Source organism: Astatotilapia calliptera, chromosome 23, assembly GCF_900246225.1.
Source record: "Astatotilapia calliptera chromosome 23, fAstCal1.2, whole genome shotgun sequence".
NCBI classification, from domain to species: domain Eukaryota; kingdom Metazoa; phylum Chordata; class Actinopteri; order Cichliformes; family Cichlidae; genus Astatotilapia; species Astatotilapia calliptera.
This window is the reverse complement of record NC_039323.1, coordinates 36,483,123-36,509,365: the sequence shown is the minus strand read 5'-3', so window position 1 is coordinate 36,509,365 and position 26,243 is coordinate 36,483,123. Positions and strand designations below refer to the sequence as shown.

Here is a 26,243-nt window from a genome sequence, read left to right as displayed (position 1 = left end):
TGTTTCAGTGAAATGAATTTCTACAATACTGTTACTGTTAATTCTACTCTCTGCAGTGTTTAAATGCTTACATATACACACAGTTACTGTCCCTCCACACTTACGACTCGGCTCTGCTTCTATGCCCCAGCTTTGTTTACTTTTTCCCACCGAGGCTTCTAGACTTCTGATTGGCCAACATTTAGGCACGGTTAGGAATCTAGCGCCACCTGCTGCTTTGGCATGTTCATAGCAGCGTTTTCCTTCATTTCTGCCTTTACGTGTGGACGGGATTATTTTTTAAAACGAAAACGGAAAATCTCCGTTTTCAAAAATACCCGTGTACGTGTGGACGTAGCCTCAGTCTCTGACTGGAAGCGCTAATTCGTCATTCGGCTTTTGTCAGACTAAAGTAACTGTTAAAACTGTTTGAAAAGCTAAACTATACAACAAGGAGAGATTGAGAATTTCCTTTTAGTTCTCAGTTTATTTGATATTGACAAAAGTTAGTCAATTTTGTCTGTTCTTCTGTAAAACAAACTAAGATTTATTTTTAGAATTAATATTTTGTTTCTAAGTGGAATTGACAATTTAGTCGTCTGTTTCGTTTGTTCTATTTTGAAACTTAAACGCTTTAGCGGCTGCCTTTTATGTATTTTGCAATATTTGCCTTTATTTATCTGAAAAAGTCTCATGTTCCTTAAGTACATCTACCCTGTTGAACTTATTATGGGAAATAAATATTTAAATAAAAACAAGCTGCTGATTATTTCACATTTTACTTGTGAGCAACGGCACATTTAAATCTTACAAATATAGTTATTTGGCTTATATCGTGATAGATATCGTTATCGCCTGAAATGAAAAAAACATATCGTGATATGAAAAAATCTTATATCGCCCAGCTCTAGTGACAACTCGTACTTTTCCACTCTCTTTTTTCTCCCTCCCTCGCTCACAGACACATAACAGGTATGGCAGTCCATTCTCCCTGCAGCACGGACTGCACTGCCCATGAGTAGGGATGGGTATCGTTTAGGTTTTATCCGATACCGGTGCCAAAACGGTACTTTTGAAACGGTGCCGGTGCTTAAACGGTGCTCGAACCGGTGCTTAAAGAATAAAGAACACAAACTTCGTCCAAAAACCTCTTGTGTTTTTATTTTCCCCAGTAATTTTTTTAAGCAAAATTATAACAAAGTTAGCCCTTTCTGTCAATAAAACATAACGTCTTTGGAACCAGTGCTTAAACAATTGAAAACAAACTTTGTCATGAAACCTGTGATGTTTAGCAGTTTTTTTGCAAGAAGATAATCATATTAGCCTTTTCTGGAGCTATACGGCATCGCTCTTGGCTGATGGCATGCCCAGCACAAGAGAAAACTCTTTCAGAAGGCGTTGATGAGGCTGGGACACACAAGTATTTTTCTGATAGGGCAGATAAATTGGGGAGTGTATCCCTCTTACTCCACCACCAGGCCACAGGGTCTTGTCCAGAGGTAATTCCTGGCAGTCTTTTGTATATTTGAAGCTCCTTCTGTACCTGCTCTGTGATTGAGGGGACTCTACCCGCTTGAGAAGCAGCCTGTTGAAGCTCTCTGTCTTCATCCTCAAACAGCTTTTCTAAGTGTGACTTTTGGACCTTACTTAGCTGAAAAACAACAAAAAAAGATGTGTGAGGTTTGCAAAATAAATAAAGATCACTTTTAGAATGTAGTGGTTGTGTTAGAAAAAATCTGAAATTTCATATTTTTCTGGCTTGTCCATGTCAGCATCATCCACCTCGCTGTGTGCTTTGGGGTCCTCAGTGGGAGGCTATGGACACACAGATAGTAAAAGAGCATTCCTTCAACATAGAAACTACATCATGATGCAAAAGGACAAGATTGTACACACACAATGAAAATACCTGCGCAACTGCTACTGTGGCATTTGCAACTGCTGCCTTCTCCAACCTGTCCCAGATGTCAGTAGCTGCCTCACCATCTAGCCTGCCTTTAAAACGTGGGTCCATCATCGTGGCCTCCTTCAGAAATTTCTGAAGGTTTTCATCCTTTAAGTAAAACAAGATATAACATAGGAGCTGATACTGAAAAAAGGTAACCCTATTTTCCATGCGCATTGACATTGTCTGCAAATACCTGATATCTTTTCTGCAGACTACCCCAGACTTTCTCTTTTATTGAAGAGGTGAAAACACTGTCTTCATCACATCGGCTGAAATGTGCCTCCAGCTTGGCCAGGATGGGGATGATTTGGCTGCATGTGGGTGACTTGTCACTTGAGACACACATAGTTGACGTGTACAGGACTTGCATGCACTTAATAAACTCCTCTGCCTTGATTAAATCAGTGTGCGTGAACCTTTCTAGTCTGTTGAAAAATTTTCACAATGTTAAAGGTAAATGACGTTATTTAGCTCTTGCAAGTGATGCTCATGTCATTCACTTACTTGTCCTTCTCCATAGGCTTCCTCAGATCCAGAGCAGCTACCTGGATTGCATCAAACTGCTCCATAAATCTCTCCACCATTAGGAAGAGAGAATTCCAGCGCGTCTTAACGTCAAGAATTACATTATGCTCTGGCAAATCTAAAGCACAGATAGACACAAACATATTTTAAATTACTATAAAAAAGGTAATATGAATAACAATACTTCTTGATATGTAACTGCATGTGCTACTTACTCAGGATTCGCTGCTTTTCTCTGAGCACAGTTTTGCTCAAGGATGAACGTTTGAGCCACACCACAACTGAACGGATTTTGGCACACCAGCTCGAAACTGCAGGAATGTCATACACCTTTTGTGCGGCCAGGTTGAGGGTATGAGCAAAGCATCCCACTTTTAAAAAGTCCAATTTTTTCAAAGCAACATCCATGTTGCAGGCATTATCTACAGTGGCAGCAATTATTTTCCCTCCCAAGTGAAATTGCTCCACAACGCTTGATATTTCTTTAGCGACAACTGGACCTGTTTGTGACTCATAAACTGCTTCAGTGCTGAGCACATTCTGCTTCATTTTGCCTTTGTAGATGTAGTGAACAGTCACTGTGAGGAAATGGTCCTGAGCAATACTGGTCCATCCATCACAGGTGATAGCGACCTTGTTAACCTGTGCCAAATTCTGGATGAGGTTTGTAGCGACTTCCACAGTCGCTAGAGGCCAGGGATGAAGCCTGCCTATTTGCCTGACGCGCTGTCAACTTTACGCAATAATGCGAGAGGTGGAATTGTTTGCTTGTTTATTAAAGTGCTTTGCGATTTTTACAGAGTAGTATCATCGGCTCCTGATTCAGACTCTTACAACGTCACAGGCTCTAATATAACGAAGCGAAACATGTTGTGCAGCGGTCAACAAAAACTACGGCTACCCAGCCCTCCTCTCTGTCAAAATCAAAACCAGTGAATGACAGACTGACAACGCCCATTTATGTCACCGCTAGCACCCACGTGACTCCCATAACAACCAAGCAAATAAAAACCCAGTGATCATCAGAATTCAATACATTCAATTATGGCTCCTACACACCAGCCCCTAATTATTAGGATCCCTTCTAATAATTACCCATAATTAACCAAGTAGGAGACATAAAACATGCAGAGAAAAGTCAAGCATTTACTGTATTTCAATATTACCCGCAGGAATCCTATAGGTAATCTTAAAGTCTATCTTTAAAGAAAAAAAATGAGAGACATTTTATGTCCAAATACAATCCAAGTCTGATAATTGGACCCAGAAGTCTTTGACTGTGATCTGCCTCCAGCAGTAGACACAGTTTGGTAATAGGTCGATCCAGGCAACTAGTCTGAGTTTTAATCCGAACTTGACGAACGAATCCTCTTCGGTCAGGAAAAGTCTTTATCACACGTCCCATTGGCCAAGAGTTTCGAGGTGCCGAACTGTCCATGATAAGAACCAGATCTCCCACGATGAGGTTCCTTTTTACTCCAATCCATCGCTGACGTTCCTGTTGCTGTAGTAGGTATTCCTTCACCCATCTTTTCCAAAACAATTCAGACATGTATTGGACTTGTTTCCATCTTCTGTGTGTGTACATATCAGTGGAATGGAATACTCCTGGTGGTAATATCGGTGAGGTCTTTAACAGAAGAAGATGATTAGGGGTCAAAGCTTCCAGGTCGTTAGGATCCATTGAGGCTTTGGTAATTGGGCGGCTGTTAATGATGGCTTCAACCTCACAAAGTACAGTATGAAGACCTTCTTCATCCAGGTTTTGTACTTTCATTACGGAATTAAGTACTTTGCGAACCAGTCTTATCAGTCGCTCCCAGGTTCCTCCGTGATGTGAACCTCCAGGTAGAAAAATGTTTAAACAAGCGAGTAACAGAATTTTCTCCAGCTTGTTCAACACTCACTGTGGCAACTGTTTTTACCTCAGGATCATCAGATGCAAGCAGACTGATGTCATCTGGGTAGACAGGCCATTCACTCCTAGATTGTAGAAGATACTGAGGCCCAGACAACCATTTTGTATTCTTCATAAAAACATCGACTTTCACTCCTCTTGAGGCCATATCTGCTGGATTACTGGCAGTGTCCACATATCTCCATTGCGAGGAAGATGAAACTCTTAAGATTTGTGAAACTCGGTTGGCCACAAAAACCTTGAATCTTGAAGTTTCACTCCTGATGTATTTAAGAACAGAAGCACTATCTGTCCAAAACACAGAATCCAGAAGTTCCATCTGCAGCTCTTTCCTCCAGAGTACATCCAATCGACTGGCCATGGTTGCTGCAATGAGCTCCATCCTCGGGATGGTAAAGGATTTAAGAGGAGCAACGCGAGCCTTTCCCATAACAAACGCACAGTGTCGTTCTGAACAGATGTTTTCAATCAGCAGGTAGGTCACTGTTCCATACCCATCCTCACTGGCATCACAGAAATGGTGCAACTGAGCACTCGTGATTTCTCCAAATCCATCAGGTTTCAGACAACGACTCACTTCAAACTTGCTCAATAGCTGGAGCTGCTGGAGCCATGTTAACCATCTTTTGGAAAACAGCTCTGGTACGTTATCGTCCCAGCCGATTCCTTCCTGGCATAGATCTCTTAGGATTTTCTTAGCAGTTAAGACCACAGGACTTAGCATTCCAAGAGGATCATAGATAGAACTGACAATTGAAAGTATTCCTCTTCTGGTGAGCGGTCTGTCCTTGAGCACAATCTTGAACTTAAAAGAGTCTGATTTTATACACCACTCCACGCCCAAAACTCGCTTGATCATTGAGGAATCCAATTCCATGTTCAACTCTTTCATTCCTGTGGCTCTATGACTTTCAGGAATTGATTCCAGCACTGCAGGCTTGTTGGTGATCCACTTTTTGAGCAGAAATCCTCCTTTGGCACACAAAGAAACCAACTCGTGGTACATTAACACTGCTTCCTCATCAGTTTCAACGGACACAAGACAATCGTCCACATAAAAACAGTGCAACAACTTCTTCACAGCTTCCTCACTGTAGAGATGTCCGAAGTCATCCGCACACTTTCTGAGTGCAAAGTTGGCACAACTTGGTGACGAAGTTGCCCCGAAGAGATGTACATTCATCCTGTATTCAGATGTTGGTTGTTCCAGATCACCTTTAGGCCACCAGAGAAATCTCAATAGATCTTTATCTTCAGCTGGAATCCTGACTTGATGGAACATGGATTCAATATCTCCCATAACTACAACTGGCTCCTTCCTGAATCTTGTGATCACTCCTATTAAAGAGCTTGTAAGATCAGGTCCTTGTAAGAGTTGGGAGTTTAAAGATGTTCCCTGATAACTCATTCCACAGTCAAACACAACTCTGAGTTTCTTCTTGGTCGGATGGTAAACACCATGGTGTGGTATATACCACAGCTTGCCATCATTGCGATTCATCTCCTCTTCCGGGACCTTTTCAGCATAACCTTTAGCCAGAAGCTCATTCATGAAGACTTTGTACTCAGTATGAAACACTGTGTCTCTCTCAAATCTCTTTTGTAGAAAGCGCAGACGTTGTTGAACAACTTTCTTATTGTTTGGCATACTGATACTGGCATTCCGAAAAGGTAATGCTATCTGGATATGACCACCCACATATTTGGCAGAGTTAGTCACTATTTCCAGAAATCTCTGATCCTCTCTTGACAATCCAACCTGCTCATCAACTTTGCTCTCAGGAAAGTCATTCTTGAACTGTTGCTGCCAAAGCTCCTCCAGCGTGACAACAGAAATTCTGTTGACTGTAACTTGTGGATGCTTCTGATCACCTGTAGCTTCACAGTTTCCTGAAAGTGGTCCATTGATGGTCCAGCCAAGCCTTGTCCTTACGGCATACGGTCCTCCATCAACACTACACACCACTTCCAGAGGTTCCAAGGCTTTGGGAATGTTCGTTCCAATCAGAAGTTCGATTCCTGCATTTATTTGAGGCAAGGTTATGTGTTTTAAATGTGCCCATCCTTCAATATCTCCTGGTGTTGTAATATTTCCTTTATGTACAGGCATGGACTCCTGTGTGTACACTTTTGGCAGTTCCAGAAATTCGTCACCACAAAGAGCGGCAACCTCCAGTCCTGATAAAGTGTTGCTGCTCACAATTCTTTCCTGGCCCATGGTTCTGAGGAGGATGTTTCCTTTCCTTCCCTCAAGGTGAAGTCTGCGCATCAGACTCTCAGTGCAGAAAACTGCTGTGCTCCCTTGGTCCAAAAAAGCATATGTTGTAATAATGTTGCTTCCTTTCTTTGACTTTACTTGGACAGGCACAATGGGCAGTTTACAGTCCTGGTCTCCAGCCCCTGTAAGACCACTCGACACCAGTGTGTTCACATGCGGTTGCATGTTCCTGTCAGTCTTTTCAGAAGGTGAACTTTCTTTGTGCAGGATGGTGGGATGTTTCCGGCTGCATTTTGAACAGGAAATCCTCTTACGGCAGTCTTTACTGATGTGTCCTATACACAAGCAGCCAAAACAGATGCCATTTTCCTTTAAGAAGGTTATCTTCTTCTCATGAGCCATTTTTCCCAACTGTGCACAGACGTCCAACATGTGTCTTCCTCCACAACAAATACAGACGTTCCTTCCAACCTGATTATTTTTCATTTCCATTTCCGCAGGCTTAGGTGTACTCTCCACAACTTGCATAGTGGTGGCAAAGCTTGTTCCTTTATTTCCAGGTCTGCCTTGATACTTGGCTTTACTCATTCCTTTTGTTGGTAAAGAAAGCGGAGAATCTTGTATATTACCGAATACAGGATCAGTTAATATTCTTATTTGCTTCTCCAAAAAGTCTGCAATATCCATAAATTTGGCTCTTCTTTTATGCCTTTCTTGCAGGTCACAAACATGGCTTCTCCATTTGTCCCTAAATTTATACGGCAATTTTTTAATAATGTTCACCATATTAGAAGGCATGTCCAAATCACTCAGATGCTGCACCTCCTCCATTGCATTACAGCATCCCCTGAGGAACAAACTGTAGTTCTGAAGAGCTTTTACTTCCTCTGTTTTAATTGATGGCCATGAAAGTGCCTTGTCCAGATATGCAGCTGCGACCTTCTGTTCATCACCATAGTGCTCCTTTAACAGTGATTTTGCCTTGCGATAACCATGATCTGAGTTCATTTGTTGACCGCTTCTCACCAATTCCTTTGCATGGCCTCTTGTGTACTGTTCCAAAAAATTAAGAGTGATGTTATTTCATTTTGTTTAGTCATTATTCCAATAACATCATTTTGTGGTTCCGGTTCCACCATACCATTTGTATAACAGTCATTTTGTCCATTTGCATCAGATGGGTTTGAAGGAATAACTGAATATTGTCGAGGATGCTTATTTTGAGAAGATTCAGTCAGCACGGCTTGTTGCATGACACATTCCTGGGTTTTATCTTTTCTCCTGTTTTGAGTTTCAGCATTAGTCAATGAATTTTGTTTTGCAGAAATGTGAGGTATAAATTCCAATGCATCAACATTAAGGGTTTGTTTAGATCTTTCATGGAAAATGTATGAATTCATTCCATCTGAAACTTTTAAAGATCCTTTTTTGCTTGTTATACTTTGAGCTTTAAGGACATTTATTGTAGCCATTTTTTCAGCAATTTCAGTGTCCAATTTTAGCCTTTCCTTTCTTTTACGAAGACGTTCCTCCTCTTCTTCCAGTACATGTTTCTCATCCAATAATTTCTGCTTTATCATTAAAGCTGCCAACTCTGCCTCAGCTTTCATACGAACAGATGAAGTTGAAGATCCTGATAAAGTAGTTTTGTCGCTTTCAACATTTGAAACACTATCACTTGGCTTGATATCATCCTCCACTTCTGTCTCAGTATTTGATGCAACATTGTTTTCCAATAAATTGATTTGCTTTGGACGAACAGCAGGATTTTGTTCTCTTTGATTTATCCAGTTCTGAATTTCATTTAAAAACACATTGGTGTATTTCATGATACTTGAAAACCATTCCTCTTGTTTTATTACTTCCTCCTCTGGCACCAAAGACGACACCTCAACATGTGAACTTGAAGCCTTTTCACACAGTGCCTTTAAATCCACCAAATACTGCTTAATTTGAGAAAGATTTTCATTGTGTTGCATGAGCGCTTTCATTTTTTGTATTAGTCCTTTTATTTTATTGACATAAATTTTGCATTCATTTTGTAATTTTTCGATTTTATTCAACAATGCCTTTCCAGTCATTTTTCTTTCTCTTTTCTCCCAAATGATTAGAGGAACAATCATCACCACCTGCTTGACTCATGATTTTTTTTTATTTATTTATTTTAATCTTCAGTGATCATCCATTAAAATATATCCACTGGAAGCCACAATAGACTTTGACCATAAAATCCTTTCAACGTAACGGCACTTTAATTGTCCATTTGAACGTCATCCAAGCAGCATAATTAATAAGACGCAGCGCAGACATCATTCCAAGGGCGCAGCCAAAAACGTTGCACATTTAACCAACATTCATTCCATTCAGTGTCTCCTCTTGAACATCTCAGCGCTAATGCAATGTGGCTTCCTTTTCCACAACCAGACATGCACAGGTATTCTTACCTGCGCTCCTCAGAATTGCGTCAGGTGTGTCGGTGCTGCTGGGCTCACTCATTCAGATGCGCTGCACTTACTTGGCGTCTTTCAGGTTCCTTGATCTGATTTCTTTTGATCCTGCTTGCGGCTTGCTTCTCCAGAATGCCGTTTTTTGTTGACTAAAGATGTAGCGACTTCCACAGTCGCTAGAGGCCGGGGATGAAGCCTGCCTATTTGCCTGACGCGTTGTCAACTTTACGCAATAATGCGAGAGGTGGAATTGTTTGCTTGTTTATTAAAGTGCTTTGTGATTTTTACAGAGTAGTATCATCGGCTCCTGATTCAGACTCTTACAACGTCACAGGCTCTAATATAACGAAGCGAAACATGTTGTGCAGCGGTCAACAAAAACTACGGCTACCCAGCCCTCCTCTCTGTCAAAATCAAAACCAGTGAATGACAGACTGACAACGCCCATTTATGTCACCGCTAGCACCCACGTGACTCCTATAACAACCAAGCAAATAAAAACCCAGTGATCATCAGAATTCAATACATTCAATTATGGCTCCTACAAGGTTGCTTTTCTCCACACAATACCAAGCAGGTATAAGTGTGTTGGATAGATCATCCCTGGATGGGGGCTGATACCTCGGATTAAGGGCAGAGGACATCTCCCTGAATTGAAGAAAAATAACAAAACAAAAAAGAAAAAGAAACATATAGCTCACCTTTTATTCAAATATAGTTTACTTATAATATTTAGAGAACACTTACAAAGCTAAGCAGCTATGAACATACTAACCTTTACAGTATTATGCAGTCTATTTTTTATGTCAGAGTAATACAACATTTTTCACCTGAATGATGGTGACTCCACCGTTGAAAATGGATGGAGATCTTTGACTATAAATTTTGTCACTGCCCTGTGAATTTCGTCCACTTTTTCTTTCGTCATTTTAGCCTTTTTGGCCAGGATGAAGGGAGTATCTGCCATCAAACAAGAAGACAGCCGCATGTAACTACGACGGTGTTTGCTAGTTCACCTTACATGCATTAATGTAATAACGTGGTTAGCCTACTCAACTTAAATTACACACGAACAACATTAAGATACTCACCCAGAGAAGAATGGGTGCTGCTGCCATCGTCATCATCAGTTATCATTTCCGCTACGCTGGCGGCAGGGCTAGGGGCCGGACTCTCCTCTTCGGGTTCTTGGATGTTGCTAACTCTGAGAACAGGCACCGCAGCAGATGTGCTAGGTGTGCTGTCTTGCTGCAAGTTATCAAATGCGGTGCATTTCTCGGCTTTTAAAAAAACGCTATGCGACACCATGTGTTTCATTAGATTTGAGGTGTTACCTCCTTTGCACATTATTACCTTTAAGCACTTGTTGCAGGCTGCTGAGTTTATATCTTTTGCTGTGAAATACAGCCACACTCTCGAGCGCTTCGCCTTCGGCATTTTAGCTCCGCTCTAAAGAAAAAACCGTACATACCTGGGCCCGCCTACTATCCTGGGAAAGGAAGTGATTGGCTAGATTTCTCAGGGAAAAAAAGCACCGAATTGTGCGCTGCTTTTCGGTCTGGTTACTACCGTTTATGTCAGAACCGGTTCCACAATGGCACTGGACACCGGTACCCATCCCTACCCATGAGGCTACATTCTTTAGGGCATAGGTGTCAAACTCTGGCCCGTGGGCCAAATTTGGCCCGCAGCCTAATTACATTTGGCCCGCGAAGCCATACCAAATTACTATTAGAGCTGGCCTACTGGTATTATACAGCTAATATTAGTGATGGGTCGTTCGCGAACGAAATGGCTCTTAGAGCCGGCTCTTTGACGTGAACGACGCGAGCCGGCTCCTTATCGCCATCACGTGGGTTTTTTTTTTTTTTTTTCTTTCTCTCAGCCTCTCTCTCTCTCGCGCACTTTTTTTCCGTTTCACTCTGCACGCGAGCCTTGTGCTTTACGCTGGGCAGAGGGGGGAGGGGCGGTAGTTACACTCAGTAGAACAGGAACAGAGCCAGAGAGAGAGAAAGAGAGGCAGGGACAACAACATTAGAAAGGTATAGTAATCATCCACAACTATTTTCGGTTGCAGATGATAAAGGATTGAGAAAGTTTATTCATGCAGGTCCATATGACAGAGAATATGCATGTTCTTTTAGTTTTCATATTATAATTTATATTTAATTGTGTTGTGGTTTGCAGTGTTTTGTGTTCTTTTCACTTTAAATTTGTGAAAGGAAAAAGCTGAAAATTTAAATAGTTAAAAGTTGAAATGTGAATAGTTGATTTTTGTATTATATGATTTATTTATTACATTTTATGTGGAGTGAATAAATAAAAGTATATTTACGGTGGCCCCTAGAGACAAAGCACATACAAACTTCAAATCACGTACGAACTCTGAAGCATGTACAAACTCCAAAAGACGTAAAAACACGTACAAACTCCAAAACACGTAAAAACTCCAAAACACGTACAAACTCCGAAGCACGTAAAAACTCAGAAGCATATAAAAACTCAGAAGCACATAAAAACTCAAAACACGTACAAAAGACAACAGAAGTGCTCCAGGATTCTGGGCGCAGTGTTGAGCCTTTGTTATCTTGTGGCTACACAAGCCAGCAAGTACCAACGACCGGATTTGGTGTGTGGTAATCAGAATCAGAAAGGGGTTTATTGCCAAATGTTGAGCAGGTTTACAACATTAGGAAATTGCTGCGGTGCTTCAGTGCAAACATAGTGTCATAAATAGCACTTAAATAGACATGAAAAAATAAAAGTAGGGATAAGAATTAAAAGTGCTACGTAGAAAATAACAGGTAATAACAGGTAAATGAACTTTTTTTTAAAATTATTTGAATATATATATATGAGTGCCTGTGTATAAATACACAAACAAATACACACATGCTTTCAATTGTGTAATTTAAGTGATCTAGTAGCTCTGCTTTGGAAGTTCAGTTCATGCTAGAAATGTGTTTTGGAGTTTGTACGTGTTTTGTCTCTAGGGGCCACCGCATATATTTATATATAAACATATATAAATAAAACCACTTGTTTTTACGTTAGTAATTCCTTTTGTGCATAATTTTATATTATTGTTAATAATAAATTAATTAAAGCAACAAAACAACCTGAAGAGCCGGTTCGGAGCCGAAAGAGCCGGCTCTTTTTAGTGAGCCGAACCGAAAGAGCCGGATCTCTAAAAAGAGCCGGAAATCCCATCACTAGCTAATATATATATTGTTTAGTATTAAGCTTTGCTTGTTCCATATTTTTACAGTTTTTCATATAGTTTTTCAGCAAAACGTGTTTGAATCCATAAGAAAAGATTCATTCTTATATCTGGAGGAATAAATATATTTCAATAAATATTAACGTTAGCCCGCGACTTTGTTCCAGTTTTGAATTTTGGCCCACTCTGTATTTGAGTTTGACACCCCTGCTTTAGGGCGATGCCTGTAACACTCTGCTATTGCCTTCATATTAAATCATTGTAAAAAAAACTTTTTCACGTCATTATGAGACGCGAGATTGAGACACGGGCATTTGAGCCTCTTAATGTGTGTTTTGTTTGGGTTTCCACCGGCGTGGAATTACCAAAAATAGAGCGAGCATAGCCTAACATATGAAACAGGAAAAAACCGCAGTGTAATCCATTTATTTCAACAAAGTAATTGTATTCTAAATACCACCTTTTTAAACGGTAACTGTAATGGAGTACAGATACTCATATTTTGTATTTTAAATACGTAACGGCGGTACATGTACTCCGTTACTCTCCAACACTGGATTTGTTTTCAAAGTGTTCCTTTTATTTTTTTTGACAGTGTACATATGTAGTATGACTCTGTTTTTTACTCCTTGCACAGGGACTATGGATGAAAATTAGGAATATGTCCTCAAATCTTACATTGCTACACAATCTTACAAGGTCGACTGAAATCCTGATTGAGTTCCATGAACCCGCGTAACACTGAAAGGTGAACTGAATGGAAGAGTGTTTTCATCTAAAGAATGTGACACTCAGAGGAGTGAGAGCAGAGCCAAAAACAACATTAAATCATGTCGACATGGCCACTGCTGGTTCAGACAATGCAGATGCCGGTAGTACTAAGACAACCCTCAGATGAGATTCTGACAGAAATGAAATCCATAAGCCTTCCATAATCCGTAAGAAATTTCACCACCACTTAGCAGCACTCTTGGTCATTTATTTTGAAGTATTATTGAAATTTAATTTCAGTGATCACCAGGACATGAAAATAGTTTTTATACGTTGACCAGCCAATAAATCTGAAACCTCACATTGAGTTGCAGCATCTGAAATTCTCTGTACTTAATCTGTGAGTGATTCATGATTCACGATGAACAACAAATCATTACAAAAGCTCATTACGCCGAGTAAACCACCACAAACGTTCCTGTGGGGCTGTTTTACATTTGTTAACTGATCTGGGTTTTTTTAATAGTTGCACTGCTTTATGACACATTTTGAGTGTGGTGGTAAAGTACTAAGAACACATGCAGTTTTTTGTTTTTCTTTACTTCTGCCTGCAGCGGTTAATTTCGTTCAAGAAGCGACGATGATTGGAGGCCATATGAGTTATTTTCTGAATTTAAGTCTAAGATGTTTAAAGGGAAAAGTTAGCCTGTCAGCTATAAATGTGGGCCAGTTTAATTTAATCTGGGGAAAATGAAGTTCAAAGTACTGGAACTGCATGCAGCATCTCTGCAATGTACCCTGCTATTACAGAGAACTCATAAACTGCACAGTTAGATACACAAGAAAAAATTGTATATATATATATATATGTGTACTCAAAACCATCCACCTTTTCTTTAAGTGTCTGAAAATTAAATGCACACTGACTATCTATTTTAAATACACTCCTATGATTTATGATTAATATTATTATCTTCAGTACCAAGGCCCTAATCAAATTATTTGTCTCTGGACACAATATTTATGGTATTTTCCCAACATCAATTTCCCACCATTATTTGTGCCTCTTAACACTATTTTTCATCTGTTCCCTTTCATATGTACTGATTAGTGTCCATGTACGTGACTTTTAAAGGATGAACAAAGCATTGTTTTGATGTTTGAGTAGGTGGTGGTGGAGCAAATCATTTCGCCGCTCATACATATCCTAGATTTTCACACTTCGTTTAAGCTATTTTTTAATATTTACTAATGAAAAACATGTTTCTTGGTTCGGTACCACCTCGTCCACCTAACTACCTGGTTAGGCAAGGTTATAAAAGCTACCTTGTTGGGGGCAGGGGGGCATGACTTGATTAGGGTCTTCTACTTTTGGTTGCTCCCTTTAGCCTATCATTCTGTCACAAATCATGCCTGATTCCTCTTCTCTCCCATGCATACCTCAACTTCTCCAGTCTTTCTTCAAACTTCTCCCTACTTTCACTGCAGATCATCAGTCAGCCAGTTCACCTAAATCAAGGTTGATTAGGATGAGACATTAAAACTGAAGTGTTAGTTTTACAAAAATACATTTTGTAGCTCTTTTCTTGGTTGCCATGCTGAAATATACCCACTTTATCTGGACAAAATAGGTACTGCTTACAAGAAACAGACTAATAAAAATGTGACTGCAAACAAATATATATTGCTTTTTTGTGACTGCTTCATGATTTGCTATGAAACTGGGCTCTGTCCCTGACACTGTTTTATATCTACTGGACTTCTGTCATAGTTCTAGCTTGATCATTTTTCTAAGGTGATTTCAGCTATTTTTGGCATTGATCCCTGATGAATGAATTTGAGGATTCAAAGATAACAAAAAATAATGTATGTATGCCTTTAAAGCACCTGACTTGCATATAGACAACCTAACCAGTATTACTTATAGATGCACAGAGAGCAAGCTGTCAACCAAGTGACACAAACACGCTGACAGAGCAGCAGGTAGAAAGCTGGACAGATGGATGGAAGGTTGGAAGGTCACATCAAGAGAGAGACAGACACAGATAAACATGTACAGAGATGTGCTGACAGACTGAGACAGAGAACATACTTCACCAAGAAGAAAAACGGATTTATTTTGTCAGTGTGGTGACGCCACTGAAAGCTGGGCAATTACAACACCCAGGCTTAGAGGAATGCATATGACTTGAACAGCACATGCCATGCACACATTCAAAAAATAGAAACCTGTGCTGAAATCAGTGTGTGCGCACTCTGATATGTAAGCATGCTTTGATATCAAGATGTAAAAAGGTTTTGCAGGAGTTTTATTTGCTTAAAGCCAAACTTAAAGTGTATGATAATCACAAATGAACATATGTTTGCTTCTCCTACTTAAATCTTTTGTGAATGGCACTATTAGAGGTCAAGCGCTGGCCTTAAATCAAAATTTCTGAGGCTGATACGCATGTAGTAACCCACTCAGGCCATTTACTTGCTGACAGAATCAACAATGGCTGGTTTGCAAAAGAGAACATTTTAACTGGAGCAAGACCAAAAACACACTGGCCATCTGTAATTGTTTGGATATTTTTAATCTGTTTTCTAATAAAGAAGATTAACATGTAGATGTCGACACATGTGCAATCCCCGGCATGTTTGGATAATTATTCATGTGGTGTGCATCAAACCAACAACTGGAAATGTCCCAGTAAAAAACAACAACAACCCAAAAGCATCTGTTTCAAGGAGGGAATGCTGACATGTGATAGTGAGAGCCTGTGTTTGGAGAGCTTGGTGTAATAAGAGGAACTATGAGTCAAACAGCATTAAGAAAGAATACAGAGGCTTGGAATGTGTGCAAAAGCTAAATCTGAACCCACCACTTAATTTAAATCAATCAGTCATCAGTAGCTACCAAAACAAATGATGTGAGATTACTCAGACCTAATTTATGTACACAGTAGATTGCTTGTCTTATGTTTCCACCCAGATGATATTGTTTCGTTGACAGTCTAATAATAATTTACAAAGAAGTTTTCATTATATTATGGTGGGGGGTTTTTTTCAATTTGAAGAGTGTTTAATGGGCAAAAAAACCTGTAAGTGAAATCACTATCTAACCTTTGTATTGTCCCTGTATTACACTAAGTATAGCATACTTTTAATTCAATTCAGTTTTATTTATATAGCACCAACTCACAACAACAGTTGCCTGAAGGTGCTTTATGATGTAAAGACCCTACAATAATACAAAGGAAACACAGAAAACCCCAACCATCATATGACCCCTTTTGAGCAAGCACTTTGGCGACAGTGGGAAGGAAAAACTCTCCTTTAACAGGAAGAAACCTACAGTAGAACCAGGCTCAGGGATATTAACACCAAAATAGTTCAGGTATGTGCCTTTGAAGAAACAGTGCCAGTTGTATCCCTCTGCCTTACATCTCTGTTTTGCTGCCTGCCAGTCAAGCTAGTCCAAAGTAGAGATGGCACAATACCACTTTTTTATGTCCGATACTGATACCGATATCATAAATTTGGATATCTGCCGATACCGATATGAATCCGATATAGTGTTTTTAATCAACAAAACTGTTTTTTTTAAATATCTTGCTGCATTTTATATAAAGTTCATACTCAAGTTTAAAACAACAACTACACTAAAGCTATTCTGTTATACCTGTATGCAAAAAAAAAATATTTCATAGTTCAGCAATACTGATCAATCTAATAAACTTAAACCTACACCATCCTCCCTATTCTGGTATTTTAAAGAGTACTTAGCGTAAATATTAAGCAACCTAACTAATAGGGTTCCAACTCCCAGCAACAACAAAAATAAATAAATAAAAAATGGGGAACCACCCCTCACGCGCCACCTCATGATGCTTAATCGACGTAATCAACCTTAATTTGATGCAGTGTGAAAAAAAATGCACAGAAATCAATTATTTTTCAAGAAATATTAAATAGATTCAACATCTTTCTTCAACAAAATTGCAGACTGCACAGATGGTACCTTCCCAAAGGAAAAAGTACTATAGCTTACTAGGGTATATTAGACTTAATAGTCACTATATACAGTAATGGACTTCTATATATTTTACATCAAATTAAAACTTTGGGTGTCAGATAATTATTTATTAAAAGCTAGACATTTTAAATGAGAGAAAAAAAAGAAAAATATGTCTTTGTGCCCCCTTTTCCCTGTTAATGCCCTATCGGCCCCCCCTGGCTAAACTTTGTTAGATCTGCCCCTGCACAGTTACCAGCCGTCAGCTGCATAGAAAAAAGATCCTCGAGTAGAAAGTAATAATAAATAAATTCTAACAACAGCTTATCAAGCTTAAACGTGCTGCTGTTGTTTATCCACTGGTTTCCTCTTTCTGGTGCAAAGTGGGCCAAAAATAAACAAGAGAGACGGAGTCGCGACAGAAAAGCCGATCAGCTGATCATTAAGCAGTTTCATGATTGAAGTAGCAGCAAGAAGAGGCAGTCGCTCCATATATCGTTTGTTAAGCTTAACGCAGGAATGCTTTACAAACATTCAGAGATGGACTTACACACTTGCTTTACTTCTCTCGGGATAACTTTGTCGGAGATGAAATGCCGGGTTGCTAGCGAAGCTCCAAATGCTATCCAGACCACCGACAGGTCCTGCATGCCACAGCCGCTCTATCACGTGATGCATACTGCTCCGACGTGCTAACGTTCTGAGGCGAGTTACGGCGTGTTGCAAGTTTTGTGAGGTGCTTTCGTGATATTTAACGGGTCGGATTACATTTTTTATTTTTCTCCGATATCCGATCCAGTAATTTAGGTCAGTATCGGACCGATACCGATACGTAATATCGGATCAGTCCATCTCTAGTCCAAAGTAGACGAACATACACCTCAATTAAGGCCCTTCAAATGTCCACATGCCTTTCAATCTTCAAATGCGCTTGTTCTGCCAGAGGTTTCTTCATGTTAAAGGAGAGTTTTTCCTCCCCCACTGTTGCCAAGTACTTGCAGATATGGAGCAACTGAGGTAGTGTTATATCTCTGAGGCTGTTGGGTTCACTATTGTGAACCGGAACTATATAAGAAATAACTGAATTAAATAAGTGGACTGAATTTAAAGGATCACCACTATTCCACTCAGTCCAGTCTAATGGCAAATTGTTAAAAACGTGGAAAATTTGTCTCTTCAGCCCTTCGTCCTTTTAACCTCTCAGTGCTGAAATGCTAATGGGGTATTGTTGGGACACTGCTGGACACCCAACTTTATGAATATGATAGCTCGAGAACAAGCCAATGGAGGAAATCATGTCGCAGGTCATTTCAATAGATACACCATAAGTTCATCGATGACTTTGACTATCAGTCAAGTTTTCCAGAAATCTTGTGCAATAATTGTGACCTAGGTTTTTAAAATTGACACTGTGGCAGACCACCAGGTGGCTCCACTCTCACCCAGGGTGAAGGGAAGTGAGGGGGTGAAGGTTTAGGCGTTTTCTATGTTCAGTTGTGTAAAGTAGTGATGGGATTTCCGGCTCTTTTTAGAGATCCGGCTCTTTCGGTTCGGCTCACTAAAAAGAGCCGGCTCTTTCGGCTCCGAACCGGCTCTTCAGGTTGTTTTGTTGCTTTAATTAATTTATTATTAACAATAATATAAAATTATGCACAAAAGGAATTACTAACGTAAAAACAAGTGGTTTTATTTATATATGTTTATATATAAATATATGCGGTGGCCCCTAGAGACAAAACACGTACAAACTCCAAAACACATTTCTAGCATGAACTGAACTTCCAAAGCAGAGCTACTAGATCACTTAAATTACACAATTGAAAGCATGTGTGTATTGTTTGTGTATTTATACACAGGCACTCATATATATATTCAAATAATTTAAAAAAAAGTTCATTTACCTGTTATTACCACACACCAAATCCGGTCGTTGGTACTTGCTGGCTTGTGTAGCCACAAGATAACAAAGGCTCAACACTGCGCCCAGCATTCTGTTGTCTTTTGTACGTGTTTTGAGTTTTTATGTGCTTCTGAGTTTTTATATGCTTCTGAGTTTTTACGTGTTTTTGGAGTTTGTACGTGTTTTGGAGTTTGTACATGCTTCAGAGTTCGTACGTGATTTGAAGTTTGTATGTGCTTTGTCTCTAGGGGCCACCGTAAATATACTTTTATTTATTCACTCCACATAAAATGTAATAAATAAATCATATAATACAAAAATCAACTATTCACATTTCAACTTTTAACTATTTAAATTTTCAGCTTTTTCCTTTCACAAATTTAAAGTGAAAAGAACACAAAACACTGCAAACCACAACACAATTAAATATAAATTATAATATGAAAACTAAAAGAACATGCATATTCTCTGTCATATGGACCTGCATGAATAAACTTTCTCAATCCTTTATCATCTGCAACCGAAAATAGTTGTGGATGATTACTATACCTTTCTAATGTTGTTGTCCCTGCCTCTCTTTCTCTCTCTCTGGCTCTGTTCCTGTGCTACTGAGTGTAACTACCGCCCCTGCCCTGCCTACTCTGCCCAGCATAAAGCACAAGGCTCGCGTGCAGAGTGAAGCGGAAAAAAAGTGCGAGAGAGAGGCTGAGAGAAAGAAAAAAAAAAAAACCCCACGTGACGGCTCGCGATAAGGAGCCGGCTCGCGTCGTTCACGTCAAAGAGCCGGCTCTAAGAGCCATTTCGTTCGCGAACGACCCATCACTAGTGTAAAGCAGTGATTAAAGTTGGAGGGGAAAATTGAGATCTCTTACATACCTCCACAACACCATAAATTAATCTACTAGAAGGCTAAGGGATAGTGCAAGTGGCATAATATTAATGCCCACTAGAAAATGAGCATTCAAACAGGGTGTTTGTGTTGCATTTAAAACCAAATCCTGATCTTTTCTTGAAACTTACCAAGTAGTTTGGTGCTGAAACATAATGAATCAGCGCAAATGAAAGTAAATTGCAAAAATAATACGGAACCATAAAACTAGTGAAGCTCAAACTGTGGTTTCATGTGAATATCCTGCCATCAAAAAAAACTTTGTGTTATGTCTTTTTTCTCATTGACACCATTTTCAGGTCACTACAACTTGTCCAAGTTTGGAGATTTCCATTGCTAGGACACCACAGGTGAAAGTCTGTCTCCATAAAATCTGTTAACTTTAGGTTAAACAAATCTATTTATGTGTTTGCATTTTCTTGTTTAAGTTTATTTTCATTTTTTAATGTGTTCCAGCTGTTTTCTTGTGCTTATGCAGACAAACAAGCGTCACAAACACAAACCAGTGGATTAAATTTTGTGATGATTGCACAAGCAGCTCTGGCACTATGTTGATTGATATATTCCTCATGAGAGATAATGGTAGAATATTCTCTTAAAAAGGCAGCCTGGATTCATTATTGCAACTCATTTTAAATAAATTGCGCATAAATTGCGCAATTGCCATAAACCCCCCAGGAATTACATCTTCCGCACTGGCTAGAAATATTCTGGGAGTGTGTATTATCTAATTTTGAATGTATCCTGTCAGGACAAACATTTCCACGGAACAACAGTCCTGTCCTCCCAGTAGCTTTGAGCATGCTCTGATGGAGGTGGTATGGAGATGAAAGCTAAAACAATGCACAGCTAGTACTCAGAATACTTTACATCCCTCCTTTCTCCCCCTCATTGGCCCTCAGGACAGAGTATGGTGATTTAGGACAAGTGGGTTGGTCTGTTGATAGAGGCCTCTAGATTGAATCCAGACCCATGCTGTCGTCACTTTGTGTGTGCAAGTGTGTGTGTGTGTGTGGTTTTGGTCTATGTTGAGTGATCAATTCCCCTTAAAAACAACTTTTTGGTGTGTTTTTTTTCACTGCCGGATGAAGATCGTCTCTAGAGTTTAAATGTGGTCTGAAAACCCTTGACAAGATATAATTTGTAAGTCGTTTTTGTTTGTAAGTGATTTCTCTATTTACCTCCTGAGTGAAGGGATCCACGGTGCTGTCTTTTTCTCTTTCTGTCTCACACACACACACATTCCCCAGTTCTGAGGTCATCCCCTGGAGCCTCTTTGTGCAACTCCTGCTGTAAATTCGTTTATGTGTGCCCAGGTTTTTACCCCCACCCGCTCCCCTTTCTCTCTCACACCTTCATCCTTGCAGCTGAAACTAAAGGTGAAAGATCAGCATCTGAAAGAAAGAGAGAAAAAACCTTAAGAACAACATGTAATTAACAATCAAAGTGGTGATTGTGGACTGAGTTTTTCACGGTTTTTTTTCTTGTGCTGTTGTAGTCGATAACTTTTTTCATTTCCTGTATATATTTTAGCTAGATTTGTAAGTATGCAGTATTATTTTAGTTGATTTCTTTTCCTAAAGTCATGTTTGTATTTTATTTTCAGCTAAATGTTTTTCTCAAACTTTCTTTTGTACTCACTCTAACAGCCGTGGAAAATGGCTGCCGGTCCCTTAGCCTGGTTTTGCTGGAGGTTTCTTCCTGTTAAAGGGGAGTTTTTCCTTTCCACTGTGGCCAAAGTGCTTGCTCAAAGAGAATCATTTGATTGTTGGTGTTTTCTTTTGTCTTTTTGTATCATTGCAGGGTCTTTACCCTACAATGTAAAGCCCCTTGAGGAAACTGTTGTTGTGATTTGATGTTATATAAATAAAAGTGAACTTAATTGAGCTTTTAGTAAAGTAAATCACCTTAAATGACACAGCTGGTGTTGCATGATGTGTAACTGACACATATATTTGCAAACTAATAACATAATACATGTAAAAAATGAAAAGAGAAGAAAACTAAAGATAAATTTAAGAAATATGGAAATAAATAGAGTTTGTTAACATATATATAAAAAATAAAAAAAAAACACCCAGCACGCCCTTGCGGGCGGTTTAGCCTTCAAGCTCGGGTCCTCTACCAGAGGCCTGGGAGCTTGAGGGTCCTGCGCAGTATCTTAGCTGTTCCCAGGACTGCGCTCTTCTGGACAGAGATCTTCGATGTTATTCCCGGGATCTGCTGGAGCCACTCGCCTAGCTTGGGAGTCACCGCACCTAGTGCTCCGATTACCACGGGGACCACCGTTACCTTCACCCTCCACATCCTCTCGAGCTCTTCTCTGAGCCCTTGGTATTTCTCCAGCTTCTCGTGTTCCTTCTTCCTGATATTGCTGTCATTCGGAACCGCTACATCGATCACTATGGCCGTCTTCTTCTGTTTGTCTACCACCACTATGTCCGGTTGGTTAGCCACCACCATTTTGTCCGTCTGTATCTGGAAGTCCCACAGGATCTTAGCTCGGTCATTCTCCACCACCCTTGGGGGCATCTCCTAGGGCTGGGCGATATATCGAGTTTTTTAAAAATATCGATATATTTTCATACGAGATATAAGATGTGACAATATCGTTTATATTGATATAGTCTATGTTATGTTATAATTATACTTGTGGAGCCGCAGGTTTGCCTCTCTTTTGTCCACTTTTGTCTCTACGCAACGTTACTCGGCCTCGCCTCTCCTTCACTGAACACAACTCCGCCTCCCCCATAGCTTCACCTGCAGGCAATGACAAGATGAAAGCGGAAAATCTCCGTTAGCGAGTTACCGTGCGTGGGGCTGGACGGCGTCAACATGTTAGCGAGCTAACCGCGCTAACGACATGCAGCCCGGAGGGGCTGCACGGCCTAAAATCCTATCATTTTCTCAAAAATCGACAGTGCGCCTTATGTATTAATTCTGGTTGTGCTTACTGACCGCGAACCGATTTTATGTGGTACACAGCGCTCAGCAATCTGTCAAAAAATGTTTTAATATGACTTTGCTAAGCTACGGAGCTGCACCGCTTGATGGATTGTCGGAGGATTACGGCTACCGAGGAGGAGCCTCGCGGAGTGATACGTACTGTGTGTGTATAAGGACCACAAATGGCACCTGTTCAGAGACGTGGTGCAGCTGTGAAATCTGTCTCTTTGTTATTATGCTCAGCGTCTATTAGTTTACATTTTGACTGCACAATTGTGAGCTTTTTGTTATGCACAAAAACAACATTATTTTCTTTTATTTATGGACCATGATTATTTAATAAATGCTGATAATTTATTTTTGAGTAATTTCTTCATGTACATCTACGCTGTATGTAAATAAAAGTGCCCGTGTGACATCTGGGACACAGTGTGACTAAGAACTCTCTTTTTGTTCTTAACTTGTGGCTTTAAAAAAAAAAAAATCGAGATATATATCTTATATCGCCATCCAGCTAAAAAATATCGAGATATGAATTTTGGGTCATATCGCCCAGCCCTAGCATCTCCCATTTTGACCTTGGGACTTCCAGGTTATACTCGGCACAGATGTTCCTGTACACTATGCCGGCCACTTGGTTATGGCGTTCCATGTATGCCTTGCCTGCTAGCATCTTGCACCCTGCTGTTATGTGCTGGATTGTCTCTGGGGCATCTTTACACAGTAGTGATGGGATTTCCGGCTCTTTTTAGAGATCTGGCTCTTTCGGTTCAGCTCACTAAAAAGAGCCGGCCCTTTGGCTCCGAACCGGCTCTTCGGGTTGTTTTGTTGCTTTAATAATTTATTATTAACAATAATATAGAATTATGCACAAAAGGAATTACTAACGTAAAAACAAGTGGTTTTATTTATATATGTTTATATATAAATATATGCGGTGGCCCCTAGAGACAAAACACATACAAACTCCAAAACACATTTCTAGCATTAACTGAACTTCCAAAGCAGAGCTACTAGATCACTTAAATTACACAATTGAAAGCATGTGTGTATTTGTTTGTGTATTTATACACAGGCACTCATATATATATTCAAATAATTTAAAAAAAAGTTCATTTACCTGTTATTACCTGTTATTTTCTACGTAGCACTTTTAATTCTTATCCCTACTTTTATTTTTTCATGTCTATTTAAGTGCTATTTATGACACTATGTTTGCACTGAAGCACCGCAGCAATTTCCTAATGTTGTAAACCTGCTCAACATTTGGCAATAAACCCCTTTCTGATTCTGATTACCACACACCAAATCCGGTCGTTGGTACTTGCTGGCTTGTGTAGCCACAAGATAACAAAGGCTCAACACTGCGCCCAGCATCCTGGAGCACTTCTGTTGTCTTTTGTACGTGTTTTGAGTTTTTATGTGCTTCTGAGTTTTTATATGCTTCTGAGTTTTTACGTGTTTTTACGTGTTTTTAGAGTTTTTACGTGTTTTGGAGTTTGTACGTGTTTTTACGTGTTTACGTGTTTTTACGTGTTTTTGGAGTTTTTACGTGTTTTTACGTGTTTTGGAGTTTGTACATGCTTCAGAGTTTGTACGTGATTTGAAGGTTGTATGTGCTTTGTCTCTAGGGGCCACCGTAAATATACTTTTATTTATTCACTCCACATAAAATGTAATAAATAAATCATATAATACAAAAATCAACTATTCACATTTCAACTTTTAACTATTTAAATTTTCAGCTTTTTCCTTTCACAAATTTAAAGTGAAAAGAACACAAAACACTGCAAACCACAACACAATTAAATATAAATTATAATATGAAAACTAAAAGAACATGCATATTCTCTGTCATATGGACCTGCATGAATAAACTTTCTCAATCCTTTATCATCTGCAACCGAAAATAGTTGTGGATGATTACTATACCTTTCTAATGTTGTTGTCCCTGCCTCTCTTTCTCTCTCTCTGGCTCTGTTCCTGTGCTACTGAGTGTAACTACCGCCCCTCCCCCCTCTGCCCAGCGTAAAGCACAAGGCTCGCGTGCAGAGTGAAACGGAAAAAAAGTGCGAGAGAGAGAGGCTGAGAGAAAGGAAAAAAAAAAAAAACCCACGTGACGGCTCGCGATAAGGAGCCGGCTCGCGTCGTTCACGTCAAAGAGCCGGCTCTAAGAGCCATTTCGTTCGCGAACGACTCATCACTATTACACAGCCTGGTGTGATAGACCCCAGCCTCTATGGATCTTGTACTCAGAGATTGTTCTTGTGCTGCCATGATTAGTGCCTCTGTGTTGTCTTTCAGTCCAGCTTTGTCCAGCCACTGGTAGGATTTCTGGATATCAGCCACCTCCTCTATCTGCCGGTGGTACATACCGTGCAGGGGCCTGTCCTTCCATGATGGTTCCTCGTCTCCCTCCTCTTTCTTGGGTTTCTGCTGCCTGAGGTATTCACTGAGCACTCGGTCAGTTGGGGCCATCTTCCCAATGTATTCTTGGATGTTCGTTGTCTCATCCTGGACTGTGGTGCTGACACTCACCAGTCCCCGGCCCCCTTCCTTCCGCTTAGCGTACAGCCTCAGGGTGCTGAACTTGGGGTGAAACCCTCCATGCATGGTAAGGAGCTTTCTTGTCTTTATGTCAGTGGCTTCTATCTCCTCCTTTGGCCAGCCTATTACCCCAGCAGGGTACCTGATCACGGGCAGGGCGTACGTGTTGATGGCCCGGATCTTGTTCTTACCATTCAGCTGACTCCTCAGGACTTGCCTGACCCTCTGCAGGTACTTGGTGGTTGCAGTTTTTCTAGCGGCCTCTTCATGGTTCCCATTCACCAGGTACTTGTAACTGTCCTCTATGTCTGCAATGTTGCCTTCTGGTAGTTCAATCCCCTCAGTTCTGACTACCTTCCCTCTCTTTGTTACCATTCGACTACACTTCTCCAGTCCGAACGACATTCCAATGTCATTGCTGTATAGCCTGGTAGTGTGGATCAGTGAATCGATGTCTCGTTCACTCTTGGCATACAGCTTGATGTCATCCATGTACAGGAGGTGGCTGACAACTGCTCCATTCCGTAGTCGGTATCCGTAGCCAGTCTTGTTACTGATCTCTCTGAGGGGGTTCAGGCCTATGCAGAACAGCAGTGGGGACAGAGCATCTCCTTGGTAGATCCCGCACTTGATGGTGACTTGTGCTATGGGCTTGGAGTTGGCCTCCAGTGTTGTACGCCACATCCCCATTGAGTTCCTGATGAAGGCTCTTAGGGTCCTGTTGATCTTGTACAATTCTAAGTATATATATACATATATATATATATATATATCGCTATCCTGCAGGTTTTCGATATCACCCTGGGTCAACACACCTGAATCAAATGATTAATTCCCTAACAGCCTTAGGCTTCTGGAGAACTTCAAGACATGTTGAGGAGGTAATTTAACCATTTAAATCAGCTGTGTTGGATCAAGGACATATCTAAAACCTGCAGGACACTGGCGCTGGCCTGGAGTCGGAAATCCCTGGTTTATGTGTAGCTCTCTTGAGGGCC

General features: G+C 40.2%; 2 protein-coding genes across 7 annotated transcripts in view; one reads left to right on the top strand and one right to left on the bottom strand.

Annotated features, from left to right (window-relative positions):
* LOC113016344 (rho GTPase-activating protein 6) overlaps positions 1–26,243 on the top strand; it is a 135,368-nt gene that overhangs the window by 47,128 nt on the left and 61,997 nt on the right.
* On the bottom strand, positions 1,152–7,614 carry LOC113016343 (zinc finger BED domain-containing protein 4-like). Of its 6 annotated transcripts, XM_026159112.1 has the most exons (5): positions 2,668–4,241; positions 2,432–2,570; positions 2,121–2,352; positions 1,889–2,032; positions 1,152–1,794 (listed from the first exon to the last, which is right to left on the bottom strand). In XM_026159112.1, the coding sequence occupies exons 1-5, from the start codon at positions 2,999–3,001 to the stop codon at positions 1,705–1,707; spliced, it is 939 nt and encodes a 312-aa protein (XP_026014897.1). In that variant the 5' UTR covers positions 3,002–4,241; the 3' UTR covers positions 1,152–1,704. The 6 variants fall into 6 exon arrangements, 2 of the variants coding, with proteins under 2 accessions (XP_026014897.1, XP_026014896.1); XM_026159111.1 differs by having other exon boundaries at positions 1,152–2,032; XR_003271215.1 differs by having other exon boundaries at positions 2,121–7,614.